The sequence below is a fragment of the Eucalyptus grandis genome, chromosome 8 (assembly GCF_016545825.1).
Source record: "Eucalyptus grandis isolate ANBG69807.140 chromosome 8, ASM1654582v1, whole genome shotgun sequence".
Lineage (NCBI taxonomy): Eukaryota > Viridiplantae > Streptophyta > Magnoliopsida > Myrtales > Myrtaceae > Eucalyptus > Eucalyptus grandis.
Window position 1 is genome coordinate 42,449,167 of NC_052619.1, and position 21,580 is coordinate 42,470,746.

Sequence of the window (21,580 nt, forward strand, 5' to 3'; positions counted from 1 at the left end):
GAGATCATAGTGAAAATCGAATGAAAGTTCAGGAATCACATCAAATGAATTAAAAATCCATGAACAACACTACATATTAGATCAAAGTTCAGAAATTACATTAAACAAGTTAAAGATTCAGAAACAATATTTGCATATTTAACCAAATTTCATAGCTCGTCCGTGCCATTTTCCCTTTGATCGAGACCCTTCATAGAAAGAACGTTGTCCACAAACGAGTCCTCATTCATCCGTTAAGTTTAAGGGTCTATAAAAGTGCCAAGAACACACGTCAAGCAATAATGCACAAGAGAACTCCATGAACGACCACCGTACAAATAGCTTTCGCTCGCGAACGCTGCACAGCGCTTTGCATGTAATCATTCTCAGCACCAGATCGCCACATTTCACGCCCTGATCCACTATGTGTAAGCCGAGCAGACCCTCGCTCAGCCATGCAAAACACCAGTAGAAGACACTCCCGCATGCAAATCCACCTCGCCACGTCCCGAACGCCCCTTCGCCGATCCCCCTATAAATGCCCCCGCCATCTCCACGCTTCTTTCTCAGCTTATTCTCTCCTGGCTTACTACCATGGCTGCATCTTCTTCTTCCTTGTTGCTTTCTCTAGGGCTCCTCGCCGTCCTCTCCGGCCTCCACAGCTGCTCCGCCCACTTCGGGGAGTTCTCGGGCCAGGGCATCTGGCCTTTCGGCCGGCAACAGCAGCAGCAGCAGCGGCACCCGCTCCGGTACAGGAGCGAGTGCCGGCTCGACAGGCTGAACAACCTCGAGCCGAGCCGGAGGATCGAGGCCGAGGCCGGGTTCACCGAGCTCTGGGACGAGGAGGAGGAGGAGTTCAAGTGCGCGGGGGCCATCGCGGCCCGCCACGTCATCCGCCGCAACGGGCTCTTCCTGCCCTCCTTCACCAATGCCCCGGAGCTCGTGTACGTGGTTCAAGGTGAGGTTTGATCCTTGCGTGCGCTTAGGTTATATTTACCGCGCGAAATGACGATTGTTATCATTGCATGCAATTGGCGCATTTTCATCTGTTAATTGTTCTTAGAGTTCATGTTCTTTCCCCCAACATGGTATCTCATGAAGGAAAATTTTCTTTCCTGGTTGCAGGAAGTGGTTTTCACGGCGCAGTCATTCCGGGTTGCCCCGAGACGTACCAATCGGACGAGTCATCTCAGTTCCAAGGCCGAGGCCAAGGCAGGAGAGGTGAGGAGAGTGAGCAACGAGGAGACCGACACCAGAAGGTCCGGTTTATAAGCGAAGGCGATGTTCTCGCGTTGCCCGCCGGCGTCACCAACTGGATCTACAACCGGGGTCAGTCCGATCTCGTTCTGGTTTCCGTCCTCTACACTGCTAATGAAGAAAACCAGCTTGATGAGAACTACAGGGTAAGAACGTCATCATATAGCAATGATCGGGCCAAGTTAGTTGGTATACTAAATCAAGTGTCTGAACCTAATACATTCATTAGAACGAATCTCGACTGCTGGATCGAGTAAAACCCTCTTCGTTTGTGCGGTGCACTGCCTTCATCCCAGAATGATTTCTTCTTTAGCGCACTAGCACTTTGCAAAAGAATGCATGTTTCCTAGAGCACACACAAGGAATTGCCAGTGTATATCTTAGCATTTCTATACTAATTTAGCCACAAATGACCTGATTTTGACTTCCTGATGATCTTTAATGATGTTTTGCATGGGTCATCTAATTTCTCTCCCCAGCAATTCTTCCTAGCTGGGAACCCACAACAATACCAACAGCAAGGAGGGAGGAGCCGGAGATACGAAGGCCAGGGCCAGAGCCAAAGCCGGCGCGGCCAGCAACAACAAGGCCGCCGACGCCCACAACAGCAACAGCAACAAGAGAGCTTCGGCAACATCTTCAGCGGCTTCGACGACGACATCCTCAGCGACAGCTTCAACGTTCAGAATGAGCTAGCCCGGAGGCTCAAGGGGGAGGACGACCAGCGGGGCCACATTGTCGAGGTCCGGGACGAGCTCCGGATCCTTAGCCCGCGGTATGAGAGGGGTGAGCAGGATGAGCGCAGTGAGCACGAGAGGGAGCGCGAGCGTGAGCAGGGTGAGCGTGAGCGTGAGCGGGAGCGGGAGCGTGAGCGTGAGCAGAGAAGGAGGCGCCAGCGAGGCCGTGGCAGCTACGACAACACTACTGATGCCGCCAGTCCTAACGGCTTGGAGGAGACGCTGTGCACGCTCAGGCTTAGGGAGAACATCGACAACCCTGAGCTGGCGGATATATACAATCCGAGAGGTGGACGGATCACCACGCTCAACAGCTTTAGCCTCCCCGTCTTAAGCAACCTGCAGCTTAGTGCTGAGAGAGGTGTTCTTTACAAGGTAAGCAAAACTGAAGAAATCACTGAAGATTAACTTTCCAGTTATTTAATTTATGTGTGTGTTATTAAATGATTTTTTTTTTTTTTTTTTTTGGATCTGGGCCTAATTATAATGTTCAAATCAATACATGTATGATTCAAATTTTAACCCATAGGTTTGGTCTTGTTTTGCATTGTGGGTCATGCCACATTGGTCCTAAATTGATTGGACTTTTTCTAGGATATGATCAATTTTCATCTTTGTTTTTCTTTTCATGTACTATGATCTTTTTGCTATGCAGAATGCGATAGTAGCGCCACACTACTACATGAACAGCCACGCCCTGATCTACGCGATCAGGGGCAGCGCCAGGTACCAGGTCGTGGACGACAACGGGCAGACGGCCTTTGACGGCGAGCTCCGGGAGGGCCAGTTCCTGGTCATCCCGCAGAACTTCGTGGCAGTCAAGAGGGCGAGCGAGCAGGGCTTCGAGTGGGTCGGCTTCAGGACGAACGACGTGGCGATGGTCAACCCGCTCGCAGGGAGGCTGTCGGCGTTCCGGGCCCTGCCTGTGGAGGTGATCCAGAACGCGTTCGACATCTCGAGGGAGGAGTCGAGGAGGCTGAAGTACGGCAGGGAGGAGCTGGCCGTGTTCAGCCCGGGCTCTAGGGGAAGACAGTGAGAATCCTTGTGCGCATGTGTAGCTAGCTACCTATGAAGCTGAAGGTGTTAAGAAGTAAGTAAAGTAGCTTAGTGAGAGGTTAGAATTCGGAATAAAAGATGTCCTGTCCAATGAGGACTATGAGGGGATTAGTAAACTAGTAATTAAGTTAATTAAGTATGTAATGGATGTAGCACTTTGTATGAATTTGCGGGAATTAACAAGGAGAAGTTCCATCCATGAGTTTTTAATATTATTGTTTCGTTCCCTTTTTGCTTTGCGATTAAGTCCTTGGCATTTGAAAGAACTTATCATATTATGTCCTTGAAGAACAATTTTTTATAAGGGCGTGAATACTTAAATTCCAACTTTAGGAAGGGCCCCTTTGAAATTTATAAGATGCAAAGAGCAATTATTAACGCAAAAATGAATAACAAAGAGAAAGGTTCAGACCTGACATGAAGAATGAAAGGTTGCATTGCATTTGTCATTTCCTCGCTGCTTTTCAACCCAACATGTCCTAACTTCACAATCTAGATATCGAGTCCATATGTCCATGCCCTTATACTCCTGGCGTTCGATTGAATGTAGTTCGAAATTGACTTTCACGACTCGAAATTAACTTTCATGTGCCGGAGGCCTGAATAGATCACGTACAAGTCGGGGGACTAGGAAAATATGCGAATAAATAATTTTTTATGATCTCACCTGAAAAAGGTGCGCTAATTAACTTTCATTACTCGAAATTAACTTCCATGCGCCGGAGGCGTGCATAGACCACGTACAAGTCGGGGGACTAGGTAAAAATGCGAATAAATAACTTCTATATGATCTGATCTGAAAAAGGTGCACCCATAGAAAGCGAGCGCAAAAAATGTGTTGTAGGTCTAAAATAAAAGAGGTGTGTCCCAAGAGGTCCGGTCTGAGCTGGAAAGAGAGAAATAGAAAGAATGGCTTGCTTTTCTCGTGGAATCAAAGAGGGAACTTTACAAGCTGGAAGGAGGAAGAAGATGGATTGCCAACCTCACAATCCTTTTGCTAAATTTAAAATTTAAAAAAAAAAAAAAAAAAGGGGGCAGAAAGAAGGCATCAACGGTGAGAAAGATTCATTTGCTTTGTTGGATAAAATCTTAGGCTAATGGAGGAATTAGAGATATGGACATTTTTTACATAATCATTGCTCACTTGATTTCAATTCATCACATCTCAATCGTTAATTGGAACCAAATTAGTTCCTAAAATTATATACTATATTCAAAATCCTTGCCCGTGAACTGAATTTTATTTGTTTTTTCTTTTGGATGGCCTATGTACTAAATAAGTTTACAATAATTTAAATAATCATTAAGCTGTTTCGGCCGCTAGGGTTGCCTCTGTTGAATTATGCATTCATGGAGCCCCCAAGACGAAACATGACATGCCACCAAACACATGCAAACAAGTGCGAAATTAATGTTCTTTTCTTTGTCTAGTTTCTTGGTGCTTTTGCTTTCGTCACCCCAAAACCAAACCTTAGTCCCCAAGGTTGCTCCCACTAGGCCCGCCACACTTGCCGAAAGCGAAAAACACAACTTGAATAAGGAAAAGAAAAACTTTCATCTTTTAAATTTTTTGCTCTTGTTGAGTTTGCTTTAGTTTCATTTCTCAGCTGCGATGCTCCGAACTCCTTTATTTTATCATGGGAGTGGGGACATCTTTTGGCTGCAACGTTTGCGAGAGTAGCTGTACTAGTTTTAACAGGAAGGACAGGGCGCGTTTGCTTGACTGGACAGGACTCTTTTTTTTTAGTTTATCTTCCTCCTAGAATCCATCTGCACTTCACCTCTTCCTCTCTGCCTAATCCACAGAAGAAGAAGCTAGTCTTTGCTCTCAAAGTATAGTAGTTCCGCAGCGTTTCGTGTTGTGATCTTGTGCTCTTCCTTGTTCGGTTGTTACCGTGGATCATCGTCGTCTCTGTTGTCTTCGCCGCCATCGACCTTTGCAGATTTAATGTCACGCCGTGGCTTGGAGAAGAAGCTTCTTCCTGCCAAGAGGGCATGGAAGGCAATCACCAACAATCTCCGCTCGAGGCTGAACAAGATCAAGAACTCCAGGTTCATCGAAGAAGCCTCACACCGCCTGCTCTCCTCGCGATTTACACGTTATCTCCTCTCATTGACCTGCCGAGGGCGTCGCTCTCTCGCCAGGACAAGTCCATACACGGCACACCATCATCTCCATCACAATTATTACCACTACAAGTATCAGGGTCGCGATGCTTATGAGAAGAACTTCGCGCCGATATACATAGATAAACTCTTCGACGAGCCCTTGTCTGTGAGTTCCTCCAAGACTACCACATGTGTGAAAGGAGAGACCAGCAGGTCGAGAACTGAGGTTGAAGGAGGAAAACTAGCAGGAGAGACAAATGGGGAGAAAGAGTTCGACATCGACGAACGGTGGAGGGCCATTGTTGCAAAATCGCCGCAGTTGCGCGTGGACGAGAGGGCGGAGGAGTTCATCTCCAAGTTCAAGGAGGACATAAAACTCCAGAGGGAAAGGTCTGATATTGAATTCCAGGAGAGGTTGAAACGCAGCGCATAGTATAAGATTTTCTGTGTGCTTTTCATTTTCCTTCCCTTTTTTCGTTTATTCGATTGAAATTTGAGTCATTTTCCATCTTTTCTATTCCCTTATATCCCTCTTGATGAGTGAAGAACAGAAGTAATGGTGGTTCCGTTACATTTGTAGGTTTCATAAGCTGTGTATAGGTTGCCTAGGAATATGTATGGGTTTGGTTTCTGTATGTAACATTCTTTATGGCTCTTGTCAAGAGGACAAAGAGCCTGTTAAGAAAAGGTTTGGATCTATATACAATGCTGGTGTTTTCTTCCATCCCAAAAGGTGAAATGGACATTTTAAGTATGAAAGAGCTGTCAAATTACAATGCATTTTGTCTGGCGGAGCAGTTTAGTTTTATAGGCCATGCCAAAGACCTCAGTGCCCGTGCCCGAGACCTCAGTCCTCGATGGTTGTGCTCATACATGTTAATTGATTATTGCTTAATCCAAATGAAGATCTCTCATGTGTTTAAAGAAGCAACCCAAAGTGCTGATTGATTGGCCAAATTGGAGATCTTAACAATTTCTCAATTCACCATTGCTACTCTTTCTAGGTCTGGCTCTTCGTTAATGGCCAAGAAACCTGCCTGCATTTCGCTACTGAATTTAAAACAAATATACCTCCGTAATACATACCAAAACCACAAAAAAACAAGTTCAATAATTACCCAATTTCCCTATTGAAATTTCACATTAAATGTGTTATCAAACGGTTGTTATTATGAACAGTGAACAATGTATGATTTAGTCCTATTTATAGATAACCAATCAACACATTTCTTACAATAAATACCTTATCGTCACCATTACCACCATTCATGATAAACCATTACTTATTTTAATGTAAATAATAACTTCTTTACATATCCAATAGTCACTTCTTTTCACATCTAACAAAAAATCCTCATCTTGGTATGAAACGGTAGCCTGCAAGATTTCATGATTTCTCACATGCCTTTCTGCAAATATGAGAAGAGCCTTTTTATGCAGAAGGATATGCCTTGGTGGGTCAAAGCTGGGGTCAACATAGAGGCGTTTTCACAGCTCTCCATCATATCAATATGATGATCTTGTCTTTTCAAGAAGAAAGAAAAGAATTATACATCGCTTCAAAAGCTCCAAAAGGACAGATGTCATTGCAGAAAATCCTTCATAGGGTCATCAAGATGTATCTTCTTCATCCGATACGCCTCCATCTCCTCAGCCGTAACCTACCAATGTGAGCACATATGTAGGTATAAAAACAAAGTGCAGTAAGGACCTATAAATAAGGGCAACCAGTAATAGCTGTCTTGTGAATACAAGAAACAATACCTCATCATTCCATCTGACATTATATCTCCTCTTTCTCTCATCCTTCTCTTCTCTCTTTCTTTCATCCTCCTGATCAAACAATTTTACATTAATCAGAAGATGGAGACAAATTATTACCAAAAAAAAAAGATGGAGACAAAGTGAGAAGGAGAAAAGTGCTAGCCCATCTTCTTATAGATACAACAAAATATACGCATGAATAAATTCAAAGGAAATTTTGGATCAGTCATTCATCTCTTCCACAACTTGCTGTAAGAACACAGGCAGAGAGTGAAAAAAGTGAGTCCACATGTTACCTTCTTAAGAGCTACAGCAAGTTTTTTCTTGTCAAGGACCAAGTCATCAGGTACATCAGTGCCCCATGTTGCAAGCCTTTCCTCTTTAGCTGGGGAAGGGGTCTCTGTATTCATGATTCAACACCCCAACAACATCAAAATTACAGGAGACTGACTTCCGCACCCATAAATATATCGACACTAAAGCTATAAACGTTACATTAGTCAAATATAAATGCATACATCAGGGGCATCATTCGGTGACCACTTAGTTTAGAAACAACTTTACAGGGCATACTGACCTTCATTGGCTGCTTTACGAGCAATATTAGCTTTCATCAAATCCGCAGCTGCTTCAGCAGCCTCAATTCCAGCTGCACCTGTGCAATAACTATTCTTTATTGTTTGCTTACAGCATTTGTAGCCCCACTGGTGATTCTTCCACCATGAACCCCAAACACTAGTGTGATTGTTGATGTAAACATCTTCTTCATACTTGCTTTTGGGAAGAGGCGTCTCCTACACAAACCAAAGAGGAATCCAATGAATTTAGGCCATGAAGTTTTAAAAGATAAACAATGTGATAGGGAAGTAAATCACCCGTCTCGTATAATTTTCATAGATATAAAATTAAAACAACGGCATATATATAATTGCTAGCATAACTTAAAGTGAGAGAATGTTCATGAAACTAACCCCGTAAGCCACTAATAGTGTCTGTCTACCTATGCTTTAAGCTGGTTAAGGCTCAATACAAGCTGAAAGGTATCAGCAAGACACGGCATACCATTCCTTTTATAAGTCTTCCAGCACGATCATATTCAACTTGCTGTTCACTTTGTCCAAGAAGAAGTTCCCTTGGTACTTCTTCTTCAGCAGCAGCATTGCCATACTTCTCCATGATAGCATCCTTCATTTTCGACTTCAACTTCTCCTTGATAACCTTATAGTTCTTATAAAGCAATTCAGCTTGGGATGGAGCAGCTTGCATGTGAATATCTTGGCCTTTCTCAGATGCTTCCCAAGCATGAATATTCAGTTGCTTGAAGTCCAAAGCTTGTCCACTCATCCTATATTGGTTATCACCCTGTCACATGATATAAAATTGAATCAGAATTATTTATTTCCAAGTCATGCAGACCAACGTAGACAAGCGAGATAGTAATTAAATGCAGACAGACTTAGCCATAAAATTTTTCATTCGGGTCAGCATCAGGGAGAGGATCTTCACGCATTGATCGGGTTTTAGGATCATAGTATGCAGAATTGACATCAAGATTCAAAAGGTATTTAGCAGTATCCTCTCGAATACGCAAATTTCTGCAATAAGAAATACAATTCAGATCCTCTTCTAAAGATAATCAAAGACCATAGTTACACACCTTATTAAGAAAAATGACCATTTATAAATCAGGGAAAAAGCTAAAGGCACCTGACAGTTCCAGTACTACCACCACCAGTCGTGCGGACACGCTTCTCAACCTTGGCAAAGTCCATCTGCTTACTTTCATCAACTTTGGCCTCATCAACCTTCAAGTCCTCATCATCCTCTTCATCGCTGACCTCACCTTCCCCATTCTGCTTGTTTTTCTCCTCCAACTTTTTCAACTGCTGTTCTTTCAAGTACTTTTTTCGCGCTTCATCTCTTGCTTCATATCTCTCAATAACAAGAGCATAGGTTGCTGCATCGTACCCATTCCACCGGTCTCGCTTTCCATCATAATCCAGTTCAAATGTCTCTATCTTCTCATCCGGTGCAATGTGCATGCTTGTCCATTTTGCTCCTTTTTGGCGGGGCCTCTCCACGCAAGACTTTGCATTATGCGTCATTGCCCCACAACTTAACAAGCAACATGGAAAAGTATCATTTGCATCAGTCCAGGGAAGTCCATGAAAGGAAGAAGGTCATCCATTTTTTTTCCATTTCCTGTGTGATAGAAGTTTTCAATTTGCAATAATATTTTTTTCTTGGTCTAACAAACATAAAGACTTCCCTTAATACACTGATTCATGACATACAATAAAGGTAGCATACTGTTTCATTGCAAAATGGATGGCTAGCAAGATATCTGATGATACATTAATATATGCATGTCTGATCCACATTTCAATGGTAAAAGAGAAAAAAAGAATCCCCCAATTCTCACCATGCAGCACAGGGACAGCATCACTGCTTGCTAGAATAATCCTAAGGTTCAAGAGTGACACTCTGATACGCCATTTTAAGTCATGTTCCAGTCGGCACCAAACAAAGAAATGTAAAGCACATATATAAAGGTACAGAGACATGTATAACTAAGCCTAGACGCATCAAGGCCAAGCTAAGCTACAAATGATATAAACCAAAATAAGCATCAGACATCCCCTTACTTTTCACAAGCTCCTTTCCGGTATTTATCAGCTTGAAATGTTTTCGCACCTCTGTCATACCAGGATTTCGTGTAATTTGGATCTGATTTCCATTTCCTTTGATGTTTCAAACTCTACACAGAAGTAGGTAAAATCTCAATTAATATACAGTTTAAAAATAGTCCACACTTCAAACAGAGCATTAAGAGACAGGGACTATGCATCTTACAGGCCTCTCAGCATTAAGATACCAAGGTGCAGAAGACATATACTGGGGAATGTGAGGGTTAATTTCCTTCCCATCTTCATCAACCTCGGCAGGAGCAAGGCCAGCTTTTCGTGCTTCCTCCAATTCCAATTGCTTCCGATGATCCTCCCTAGATTTGAAAGTCGCTGCAATAGAAAGATTATGGAGAATCAATATCAAAGTCATTGAAGACATGTACAGGTTACATAGAACGTATATGCAGGGTAGATGAAATTAGAGAGTACCGGCACAAGCACAGATGTAGAAATACATAACAAGAGGATGCTGAGACTTGAACCTAGATGTCACTTCCAGGATTCAATGGACTTCACAAAAAGGGCATTTGGAATTGCATTTACCACAGTCTTCCGAGTCAGACCATACAAGGCCATTAAATATACATTTGAGTAGTACCACAATAATGGAACCCAGCCTTAAACAACCAGCAAAAGAACCACACTCCTTTTGCACCTAGAATGTTATAAAGCAACTTTACAACATCTTCTCTTCACTTATTCAGGCTGCCATTTCACAAATTACCTAATTTGACAGTTATTATACATCCGCAGTCCTTGACATTTCTGTACAAGCAAAGATAATTTGGTCCCAAAAGCCACCTAAAACCCAAAGTCTCCTTCAGTGATGCAAGGTGAAAAGAGTTCTTAGTCCAACAGTTAAGTGGGACTTCAGGTGAAATCCAGCAGGTTCTGATTGCATCCCTCCTTGAGTCAGTCGATTCCACAAGCATGCAGAATCAAGCAATGTGAAATCCATTAATTCAGGAGGCCATGGACCTGCCACGCTCGCCTCCACCTTCCTAGACACCGGCTGCTCAAGGGGCAATCATGAAATGCAGCCATGTGGCCTCTACGCCACAGACTTCACGGCTCTGGTAACATCAACAACGACTCTGTCGAAATCCACTTGGACACGCCCTCCGACAACAGAAAGGCACTCAACAAGCCGCGTTCGGGGAGTATAATCTACAACATATGCATCCTCTCTCTCAATAACATACTTCCCAATCCCAACTCCCCAAGCCCACCTCCAATAATCGATCCTCCCTTCCATCCCCCCCGTATATCTCGAATTTTCTCCACATTGGAAGAGTGGGTGCCCATCAAAACAAGCAATCTCGCAGCCAATCGCTCTCCTCGTTCCAGATTTTCTCAAATATGGATGGTCAGACAGCGAAGGCGTGTAGACAAAGAAACGACTTCTCGGTGCACCCACAAGAACAGAAAGCAGACATTGCACAAAAGAAAGCACCGCACCTTACGACCGGCCCCAAGAACGCAGTGGAAAGACGAAGAGCTTGGAAGCGAATCGAACCTGAAGCGGTAGCCATGGCGGGAAGAAGACAGGAGGAGAGAAGGGCCTCTCCGTTGCAGCTTAAACTAGCCGAAAGGATCGACCTTGATATCAATGGCGGAATTGATGACCCCCTCGGATGGAAGGCGATGCAGAGTCTCGCAGAAACTGAGGAAAGAATGAGATTTGAAAATGAAAGAGAAGACGATTTATTTATTTGTTTTCCTTCAATTGTGTTTGCGTATGGGAACGTTCTAGATTCTGAAAGCTCTTTCAGTTGCCGCGCATTCTAGTGCACCCATATTTCCTTGATAAAAAAATCTTTAAAAAAAGGGGGAGGGACTACACCAAAGTTTTAAATTAGGATTTCTATCACACAAAAAATGATAATTGATATATTTATGATAAATTTACTATCATTAATTTTTGTTAAATTTTATCACTAAATTATTAAGTTAAATAAGTTTGAAGTTTTATCATCCGTTTGTTACAAGTGTATTAGTGTACGATTTTCCGTGGTATTAATCATATTTAATCAAAATTAATATAGGATAGATTTATCACAAATGTATCAATCTTGAGTTTTAATTTTGGAGTAAATTTTTCATAAGCATATCGGTTTAGAGTTTTGTCGTCAAAAACTTAGTTTGAAGTGAATTTGTTATAAATTTAACCTCTTAAATTTCCACTAAATTTTTCAAAATGTCACGATATCAATACTCTTTGTTTTCCTCCCATCGTAACGTCAACACCCCAAACTTATACTAATATGATGAAATTTGAGATTTTTTCATCACACCGATATTAATTTGGGGTTTCAGCCAAAAGAAAAAAAGTTTGGAGTGTTAATGCCATGTTGAAACAGTCCGAGTAACTTTTCAGTATTACCAAAATTGGGATATTAGTGTCTCATTAAATATAATTTATGATTTCTAGTGGTATTAAAACTTTGACCTCAATATCAATACACCGACGGAAGGGATACCTCATTATCAACTATGGATCATAATTACTGAGCACCAATCGTGCTCACGTCGAAAGAATTCAGGTTGAACGAGCAACGACAGAAGCCACTACAAGATAATCGAACCTTGCCTTAAATGTGCGAAATCTTTGGGGGTTTCTCCGATAGAAGTCCCCCTTTGCTTCGGCCACGGATCTTTGGGCTCCTCGTAATGAGTTTGTCCAAATTTTGTCTCCAGATCGTGAGAGGGCTCGGCTTCATTCGTGTCACATATCAGCTCCATACAAGTATAGGCGAAACGACATAGTCGTATTATTTACCCAAAGAATACGGTCTCACACACACAATTCACTTCAATATGATATAAATATACATCAATCTATACATATGATAAACACAGTAAACTGGATGCGTGATCAAAGTTTTGAAGTCCACCGAAAAAAATATATTTATGTTTAAGATATTAATAGTCTAGTTCATTGAACTATCCATTGCTCTATCAAATTATGGTCATGTTTAGAGCCCTGTTACAAGGTCTACCAAGATTCCTAATATATACTTCATAATATAAAATATATATATCAAGAAGAATTCATTCCATGCAACATTCACAAACCATTTTACAAGTCATCAACTTATCAACTATTTCAAAGAGAGGTTTCCCATCCAACTTCAAATAACTAATGTTTTTGCGAATGTCCGATCTAGTTAGACTAAAGGGATAAATCCATTTTAAGTCATAAAACTTGTCAAGTGCAATTGAGTTTTAGCGCTTTGAAGAAGTGCAATTTAGTACTAAAATTTGGTAAATTGGTTTAATCAAATCCTTTCACTAATTCCATTCAATTTAATTAACGGAAAATATTGACGCAATTTATAGCTACTTCCTCTATTTTACGCAGTGTTGACACGACTAAAACGACTGCCATTTTAGTTATAAATTGTTTTTTAATATGAATTATATATAAGTTATATTCAAAAATAAGCAAAATTTTTAAAAATGCAAAAAAGCAGAGCCATTGCCGTAGCCGCCCTCCATTGCCAGGAAGGGCCAGTGATGGTCCCTGGCACAAAAAAAAGGAAAAACAAAGTATCTTTCTTTAAAATAATGGTTCTACTTTTCATTTTTATTGGAAAATGATATATAAAGTTGGTTTTTTTTTTTTAATTTAGTTATTCCTTTATTTTCCATAAAAAGCGTGTTAGATAAGCGAAAATAGAAGGTCTCTCTAGAAATTAGATTTACTTTTTGACACATATTATAAGAATAAAACTTTAACTCGTTTATCTTTAACCCTCTTGCTTTCATTTTGAGAATGAGATCAAATTCATTTCATTGTGCATCCAAATTGATCAACGTAGCACATTTTCTTTCGATCAAGTCCACCTTTCTCTGTTAGTACCAAATGAAAGTTCCTTTGGTGAGAAATTCTTATACGCATCAAGATCAGCAAGCATAATACTATTGACCAGATGGTCCACCCATTATATTTACACCATAAGAATACCGATCACTTGAACTTATGACTTATTTTAGAGAAGATAAGAAAATTTATAATACTTATCACTCGATAATTAAATTCAGCAAAAGGCATAGATAGAACATTGACTCAAGACTCTTAGAAAACCATCATAATTAACTAATGCAATGCCTTTCCAAAGTCATGTTGGAAACTAGTGCAACGAAACACAACTTTCTTAAATCGAAATGAATATGGTAGATTAAGAAAATCAATGAATCGCCAACCACTCTCATTAACTCAAATCCAATAGAGATGTCTTATCTATTAAGTATGCAGCTTTTTTTTTTTTTTTTTTTTTTTTTGGAGCTTTTAGAAAAAGCCATCGCATTGTGGATTGGTTCTTTTTAATTGTGGTCAAACAAGTGGTTTTATAATTTATAATTTTCTTTCTTTTTGTTCTTTTCTCTTTTTCTTTTTTATTTTCTCCTTTCCACCTTCTTCTTCTTGGGCAAGCTCGAGCTCACTAAGGATGGAAAAAAAATTAAAAATCAAATTTTTATAAAAAAATAAATAAATGGTTAATACCTTAAAAAAGTCCAAACTTGTATACTTATGACAAATTTATCCCGAAGTAACCCTAAACTAATACACATTTGATAAATTTATCATAAATTGATACATTTGTAACAAATTTAGCCTCTGTTAATTTTTATTAAATTTTAGTGTCAAATTATTAAGTAAGATGACACATGTATATCAATTTGAGATTTTACTTTATATACAATCTTTCCAATTTAATGGATGGTATACTTGTCACAAATGTACCGATTTTGGGTTTTGACAATTGAACAAATTAGTTTGAGATAAATTAGTACAAGTGTATTTGTTTGGAGTTTTTTGTGGTTCATTTAGGGTAAATTTATCACAAGTATACTAATTTAGGGTTTTTCATGATAAAAAAAATTAATTGAGGTAAATTTATCACATGTGTACTAATTTAGGATTTTTTAGAGTATTAATCAAAAAATAAAATAAAATAATTTAAATTTTGATTTTTTTAAAATAAAAATAATTGAGGCTAAAATATTTTAGAAAGAAGTGGATGCTAGATGTAAGGAAGAGAATGAGGAAAATTTTTCCATTATTTGAAAAGCAAAAAATATTTTCCTTATTTTAGGAGTTTTTTTTTCTATTGATTAAAAATGGTTTTCCCAACCAATTCATTTTATGAAACGAATGTTAGAAAATTCAAAAAAAATTTTTTTTAAAGTTGTTTTCCGTGAAAAATCACCAAATAAATGAAAATTAACTATTTTTTAAAATAATTTCCTTGAAAAATATTTTTCTCTTATCATTAAATTTTCAGTAAAAAAACACACTTATGCTGAACTTTTTTTTCCCTAAAATCTAATTATGCAGCATTTGATGGTAGCATATGATGTCATTAGGTTTGGGCTCATTGGGTAATGGTCCTACCAAGATGTACCATCCCGGGTTGAGGATTTCGACTGGAATGAAATAATGGAACAGAGGAGAAGTCAATGGAATGGCATGGAAACTGTCGTTGGTGGCAAGGAAAAAACTATGAGGAAGGCAGGATTTGAAAATATGTGTAATTGGAAGGAGTATAATATTGCTACTTGGAGTTTCTTGCCTGCAATTTCGGCTTCCGTATCGATTGGCTCGGTTATCGAGGAGATAGATATCTGAAGTTCCAATATTTGGACATTATTCGTATAGATAGCAACACTAGTTTTTTTACATGCAACTTTAGTGACTCTCCTTATAATTGATTTGGTTGGTAGATTTAATCAATCACCAAGATAAACCTTCACCAATGGCAAGGCGAGCTTGCCTTGCCCCACAATGATGAGGTTGAAATTTGTCAAATCTAGCGAGAACTTGTCTCATTAATGGTTGGGTGGAGTTGACCTCGTTTGCCCCTAGTGAGCCTCTCTACCAACCATTAGTGAGGCCATCCTCATTGGCCAAAGGAAGAAAGAAGACCAAAAAAAAAAAGGAAAAAGAAAAAGAAATTATTAAATTAAAAAAAAAATATGAAAATATAATTAAAAATCATCTACATTATTGTTGGTTAACCAAAATTTATTAGATAAATTGAATTGGTGTAATTCAAAAGGTTTAGCACTGTATTAATAAAATTGCAACATATTTATGAAATTTTTTTGTAATTCTCTCCAAAAATTTTATTTACAACTTTATTCCTTCTGTAATCATACTATACCAGCACAGGTCATTATGAATAAACCATACATAAATATATCTTACTGACTTTGACTCATGAATATTATGAAAAGTTATTTTGTACAACGACAATAAATGCAAGAAATAGTTTGGTAGAGAATGGTACCCAACAAAAGTACATGCCTTTCTTATGCTAGGTTGAGTTTAGTATATATATAAATTGAGTAGGACATGATTTAAATGAAAGACTTATGGTCACACAATGCTCAATATGAACAAACTGAGAGTGAGTGTGGGAAAGGTTGTGTGAGGTGATGGTGACAGCCGATATGGTCATTAGCACTATAGATGGCAGGGAACTACGGTCACTTTTTGGTGGCTCGCTAAGGATGACAACCATGAGGTGGTGGTCGAGTACTAGAAACAAAATATGGGGCGAGAGAGAGCCAATAACCATTACGTAGTAGTCTTCTTAACCTAGGAAAAATGTTTTTCTGAATTTTGATTTTGATACACTTTTATTTTTCCACGCCTAGAATAATCAAGATAATCCCAATGCCATCCTCCCATTCTAAGAAGACTATCACACGGGAAAGTATATGGTGTCCAAAATTTTTAACCCCATGCATCAAACGCATACAACGAGCTTTGAATTAGACTTTCATCATCATATAAAATATGTTATCCAAAGAAGGTACCATTAAGAAAAAACACCGCATCGCCGAAAAAGAGGTGCGATAGAGTAGGACACCATTGATTCAGTTGGATTCCTGTGAGCGAGCCCATATTCATAGCATTCCTAATTAGGAAAGATAAAAGATTTGCGACAATGATGAACAAGTAAGGGGAAAGAGGATCTCCCGCCGGACCACGGGTTGGGTGGAAAGTCGGTAAAAATTCCCCATTCATTTTAATTGAGAAAGATGGCGTGGAAATGCACTCGCATAATAAGATTAACCCAATGAGAATGGAAGCCCAAGTGAAGTAAATAATCGCGAAGAAAGTCCCATTCAACACGGTCATAAGCTTTCTGCATATCTAACTTGAGTATTGCTTTAAAATGACGCCTACTTTTCCGTGTCTTGAGCTGATGAATAACTTCCCCGTACAATTATAACATTGTCTTGAATTTGTCTCGCCAAAGAACGAACGCACTCGTTCTTCAAGAATCGGCGAGGCAGCAATGGTTTCAAGCGATTAGCCAAGCACCTTAGAAAAGATTTTATAGGCATAGTTACAGACTAATAGGCGATATTGATCCAAGCTTTCCGGGTTTGGGGTTTTAGGAATTAGAGTGATAGCAGTTTTGTTTAAAGATGGAGGTAGTATACCGGAAGAAAAGAACTGAAGAACTGCTCTGTGTATATCAACTTTGAGAATTTCCCAATGTGATTGATAAAATAAGCCACTTAAACCATCCGGGCCCGGTGCCTTGGAAGCACCTAATTGAAAGGTAGCAACTTGAACTTCTTCAAGGGTGGGTGGAGCTAGGAGAGTTGCATTCATTGTTGCATCAATCATGTGTGGACATTGGTCTAAAATCGTGCATAAGGTCTAGGCCCAGAGGTAGTATAAAGCCGAGAGAAGTAGTTAGTGGTCATTTCTTTAATGTGTTCAATATCCCTAACCCATTCCTGAGATTCATTCCTCAACATACTAATTTGATTGCGATGCCGTCGTTGAATAGTGGTAGCATGAAAGAACTTAGTGTTACGATCTCCCCATTGTAACTAGCTTTGATCCTAGATCGCATCGCCCAATATTGCTCTTCCCTCTCGCCATGTTTGCTGAAGTTCAAGTTTAATCTTTTTTGTTGCTGGGATTGATTCAAAGATAGTAGGATGCTGGTTTGATAAAATCAGAATCGATGTTCTAATTCAATGGCCCGGTGCCCGTTATGAGAGAAAACCCGCGACTCCAAGTAGACAAAGCCGTGTGTGCACGTAGCTTTACCGGAAGAGAAGAATCCCTTGTCGCAGCTCGGGAGTGCCGGGGAGGTGTGAACAACCGATTGACATCCGGGGTCTTGGTTCAAAGCTTCAAAGGTAAAGTGTTTCTTTCTGTCGACTCAAACCGGGTGTGGTGTTAATAACTAGAGGGCTATGATCGGAACCTGTGCGCATGCATAGCAAACACTTGAGCTTTGGGGTATGCGACACGCCATTCAAGTCAAAGTTGCAACTCGATCCAATCTCTCCTTCACCAAAGCATCACCAGCTCTATTATTGGACCACGTATAAGCACCATGAGAAGGTAAATCCAACAACCGCAATCATTAAGAAGCTCACGGAAAGAATCAATGCGGTAAGAGTCTGGTGGACGGGTTCCTATTTTCTCCCATCTATGTAATATTTCATTAAAGTCACCACAGCATAACCAAGGTAAGACAGAGAAGCTGCTGAACTGACGTAAAGTCTGCCAAAGATGCTGACGGTGTTGAAAACCGGCAGAGCATGAAGACAAGTAATCCTCATAGACCGAGCATCGGAGATATCCAGACAAGTGAAGTCCAAAAAATACTGAGAGGAGGAGAAATCCGACAGAGAAAGCCCTGCATTCCAAAAAATAGCTAACCCCCCCGCCGAACCAACAGGGCTAACCAACCCGTGATGCAAAAAACTGCAGGATTTTTTCAAGCGAAGGATAACATCATCAACATTTTTGTCTCCATCAAAAAAAGCAGTCGCTTTTCCTTAGCCAAAAGGGCTTTTAGAGATAGGACGTTGTGGATTGCCCAAACCCGACAGTTCCAACTTATGATTTTCATCGTTGATTGGGTGACCATTTAGGCCGCCCACCGTCGCCCATGAAGTTCTTCGTAAGCCTCCATGATGGGTGTGTCTAACAAGGAAGAGTCGTCATACGTCCAAAGAGGTTCTTCCGGTAAGGTATAAGGAGAGTAACGCCCGGGTTTCTTCGCAGGATCGATCTTACTAATCTGGCCGAATACTTTTCCCTTTTGGGCCCGATGAGTTGATGGTGGCCATTGCACTCCTTCGGTTTCAGAAGCCGGGAATGAGAGCAAAGGGTTGATGTGTTTCTGTGGAGGCATGTTAGAGGAATAATTTCGGGCCGTGGATCAAGTGGAGTAGATTCTCGTGGAGAAGATGTTATAACAGAACAAAGGTAGAAGAAGTGGAAGGGTGTGCGTGGAGGAGTTTCGGTATGAATTCGTCATTCTCCTCCTCCATACATGATGAACCATAGTAACATTGCCAGTAAAGGGCTACATTTCGAACTTCGCGCTTTTAACCATGGCCCATAGGGAGTTTTATCGCCTCTGCTATCATGTTTTCCTCAAAAGGAATGAAGGGACAAGAATGTGTAATTTCCGCAGAATAGCAAAGTAGTGAGGTAACCTTTCATACCTAAAATCCACACGAGTTTGATTGTTAAGTTTAATTAGCCGCCCTACCTTGATGGTGTAGATAAATCCAATTCAACACGAGCACGACAAGCCAAGGCGTAAAAATGATTTAACTTGCAAAACAAAGGGGCCAACCGTACTAACAAAGCGGTGCGAATCATTTGATACTACACTCCAAAGGTCATATCCGAACCCAAAATGCGCATGTTGAAAAGTCATAGTCGTGGTAGAGGGGTGTTAGCAATCCAGTGGTTTAAAATTGATAAGATGTCCCGAGAATTGCCAAGGTCCAAGTGTCAAGAATTCGCTGTTTTTGACTTGAGACTTGAATTTTGCTAAATACAATCCCCGCTTCTTTCGTATGATTTCGCATGGTCCAACCTCCAGGCCCTCTTCAAGACCGATCGAAAAGCCGGAAAATTAAAGGAAGGGTTGGAGGGGACTTTACCGACAATGAAGCTTACATTCCTCAACCGCACGGTGTGGGTTCAACTCGCAACTCGCAATCTCTTTTTCCGTACTTTATCGACCAAGTTTATGACAAAGTGCAGCAATTCTCGATGCATCCGGTCATCGTCAAGGGCCATCGATGAAATAGTGGAACTAATCAACAGAGGGAAGTTGGTAGCTTCGATAATATCAACATGCAAGAGTAGATAAGTGAAGAGAAAGAGGAAAAAGTAAGAAATGGGTAGCGATTTAGGTGGATGTAAGACTGAGAGGAAGAGAAGGATGATAGAGAACCATCGACATGGCAGGAAGATCAACAGGAGGCTATAGAAGAGGAGGAACGATGAAGAGCTCTACCCAGGTGATAGAGAGGATCTCGACAAGACGAGACGATTACCGAGAAAAGATCATAACAGCTTTCAATGTTGAACATCCAAAATTGACAAGGGAAAGATAAAATATTTCGAGATTCCTAACGTTTTGGTCAAAATTTCTTAAAGGCAGAAGAAAATTTTGGATTTTCATGGGAAATTGAAAAGAAAATGGCCATTTAATTACAGTCAAGATAAACTAAGCATACTCTTAGTTTGTAAAATCTAATTTACGGTATGTAATTTCCAATAGTTGTTAAGGTAACTCTTGTTGCTAAGGTAAGTCTTTCAACAAAAAAACTGAATTGATGTCATGATCGAGTTAGGAAATCCAATCAGAACAAGATAAGACTTAAAAGGAGCAAAATTCCAATTCTCGTTTGAGCATCCCTAGGAATATAATTGGGGTTGACCCATAAAAGTAGCTAAAAAGAAAAAAAAAAAAGAAAAAAGATAAAGATTAACGATACACTTGCCATTCCTTTTTCAATTGCTGAAGCATGCGCTTGCCAATTGTTATTGGCATCGGCATGTCCCGTTACATCATCAAGACATCAAGTTCCACGGCCTCACAAGTCGCAACCTAGCGCGGAATTACATTTATATCCCCGGCTCCATCTAGCTTTCCAAATCGTCTCGGAAGCACCACTGCAGCACTGCTCACCCGCCTAATCTTCTTCCATCTCGTACTTGCCAATCTCGAGCCCCATCCTTGGTTCTATGAATTCACCATTTTCTTTAGGAAAAATTACACAAATGGTCCTGAAACTTTAGCGAATGCGTAACGTCATTACTGAGCTTATTTGATGTAATCCATAGAGTTTAATTCAATATGTAACATCATTTATGGATTTTTACTATGTTTGATGTGATCCTTAAATTTTAGTCTAATATTTAATGTGATCCTAAATCATATAGTTAATTTCACTGAGCATTATTAATAGTTTAGAGACCATATTAAATAAATTTAAAGTTCGAAAATGATTTGCACATTAATCCAAAGTTCAAAAACCATTTGCGCAATTATATCTCCGTTTCTTTTTTTAAGCTTCAATTACTTCTTTTTGTCTATCTATATCTTGATCTCTATCAATAGCCTAATCTCTTTATCCCCTATTTTTGGTCTTCAACTTTTTTTTATTTCATGTATTATGTTTGGTTGACGTTCAAAGAATCATCCAACCGTAATTCATACATATGACGGAACTAATGTTGAGCATCTATAAATTCTTCTAATATTGAAAATGGGGTATTCGTATTTGATCTCACCTACAAAGAGTTTTGAATGAGTTAAACATCCCATATTGGAAGGAACATAATATTTCGAGACACCTAAAAATCTTGTCACAATTTCCCAAAGATAGGAACAAAATTTTGGACTTCCTCGGGAAATCAAAAAGAAAAATGGCCATTCGATTATCTCCAGACCAAACTAAACATTTTCTTGGTGTGTAAAATCAAACTCACAGTACATAATCTCCAAAAGTGGTTACGGTAAACTCTCCCAATCATCTCAAAAAAAAAAAAAACTCTTCTAATCATAATCGAGTCAAGCCTCTACTAAATTGATAGCGGTCCAAGCGGAATTAACAAAAAAACAGAAGTTAAAAGCAGCAACGATGGAAGAATCAAACGATATCGTTGGCCAATGGCTAAGCGAATATTCCAAGGCTCTC

The 21,580-nt window shown here is 39.9% G+C and overlaps 3 protein-coding genes across 5 annotated transcripts; 2 read left to right on the plus strand and 1 right to left on the minus strand.

Annotated features, from left to right (window-relative positions):
- Window positions 1-573: 573 nt before the first annotated feature.
- LOC104417213 (11S globulin seed storage protein Jug r 4) lies at window positions 574-3,193 on the plus strand. Its single transcript, XM_039299975.1, has 4 exons — window positions 574-937; window positions 1,105-1,382; window positions 1,716-2,348; window positions 2,629-3,193. Exons 1-4 carry the CDS (start codon window positions 574-576, stop codon window positions 3,007-3,009), a joined length of 1,656 nt encoding a protein of 551 aa, XP_039155909.1. The 3' UTR covers window positions 3,010-3,193.
- Window positions 3,194-4,633: 1,440 nt separating this feature from the next.
- On the plus strand, window positions 4,634-5,862 carry LOC104414487 (hypothetical protein). Its single transcript, XM_010025630.3, has one exon. The coding sequence runs from the start codon at window positions 4,978-4,980 to the stop codon at window positions 5,569-5,571; it is 594 nt and encodes a 197-aa protein (XP_010023932.1). The 5' UTR covers window positions 4,634-4,977; the 3' UTR covers window positions 5,572-5,862.
- Window positions 5,863-6,288: 426 nt separating this feature from the next.
- On the minus strand, window positions 6,289-11,088 carry LOC104414488 (pre-mRNA-splicing factor SLU7-like). 3 transcript variants are annotated; one of them, XM_018859942.2, is made up of 10 exons: window positions 10,019-11,088; window positions 9,756-9,919; window positions 9,548-9,660; window positions 8,610-9,017; window positions 8,362-8,497; window positions 7,965-8,264; window positions 7,480-7,696; window positions 7,199-7,302; window positions 6,903-6,971; window positions 6,289-6,799 (listed from the first exon to the last, which is right to left on the minus strand). In XM_018859942.2, exons 1-10 carry the CDS (start codon window positions 10,044-10,046, stop codon window positions 6,722-6,724), a joined length of 1,617 nt encoding a protein of 538 aa, XP_018715487.1. In that variant the 5' UTR covers window positions 10,047-11,088; the 3' UTR covers window positions 6,289-6,721. The 3 variants fall into 3 exon arrangements, with proteins under 3 accessions (XP_018715487.1, XP_018715488.1, XP_018715489.1); XM_018859943.2 differs by lacking the exons at window positions 9,756-9,919; window positions 10,019-11,088 and having other exon boundaries at window positions 8,610-9,104; XM_018859944.2 differs by lacking the exons at window positions 9,548-9,660; window positions 9,756-9,919; window positions 10,019-11,088 and adding an exon at window positions 9,325-9,540.
- Between the last annotated feature and the right edge of the window lie 10,492 nt (window positions 11,089-21,580).

What these genes read in the sequence shown, in the direction of transcription:
- LOC104417213 (XM_039299975.1), top strand. Translation starts at nt 574, where the DNA reads ATGGCTGCATCTTCTTCTTCCTTGTTGCTTTCTCTAGGGCTCCTCGCC. An exon ending in AGCTTGATGAGAACTACAGG is followed by an intron (nt 1,383 to 1,715) that starts GTAAGAACGTCA and finishes TTCTCTCCCCAG; the next exon opens with CAATTCTTCCTAGCTGGGAA. An exon ending in AGAGAGGTGTTCTTTACAAG is followed by an intron (nt 2,349 to 2,628) that starts GTAAGCAAAACT and finishes TTTGCTATGCAG; the next exon opens with AATGCGATAGTAGCGCCACA.
- LOC104414487 (XM_010025630.3), top strand. Translation starts at nt 4,978, where the DNA reads ATGTCACGCCGTGGCTTGGAGAAGAAGCTTCTTCCTGCCAAGAGGGCA.
- LOC104414488 (XM_018859942.2), bottom strand. Translation starts at nt 10,046, where the DNA reads ATGTATTTCTACATCTGTGCTTGTGCCG. An exon ending in CGGAAAGGAGCTTGTGAAAA is followed by an intron (nt 9,018 to 9,547) that starts GTAAGGGGATGT and finishes TTGCTTGTTAAG; the next exon opens with TTGTGGGGCAATGACGCATA. An exon ending in GGTAGTACTGGAACTGTCAG is followed by an intron (nt 8,498 to 8,609) that starts GTGCCTTTAGCT and finishes TTCTTATTGCAG; the next exon opens with AAATTTGCGTATTCGAGAGG.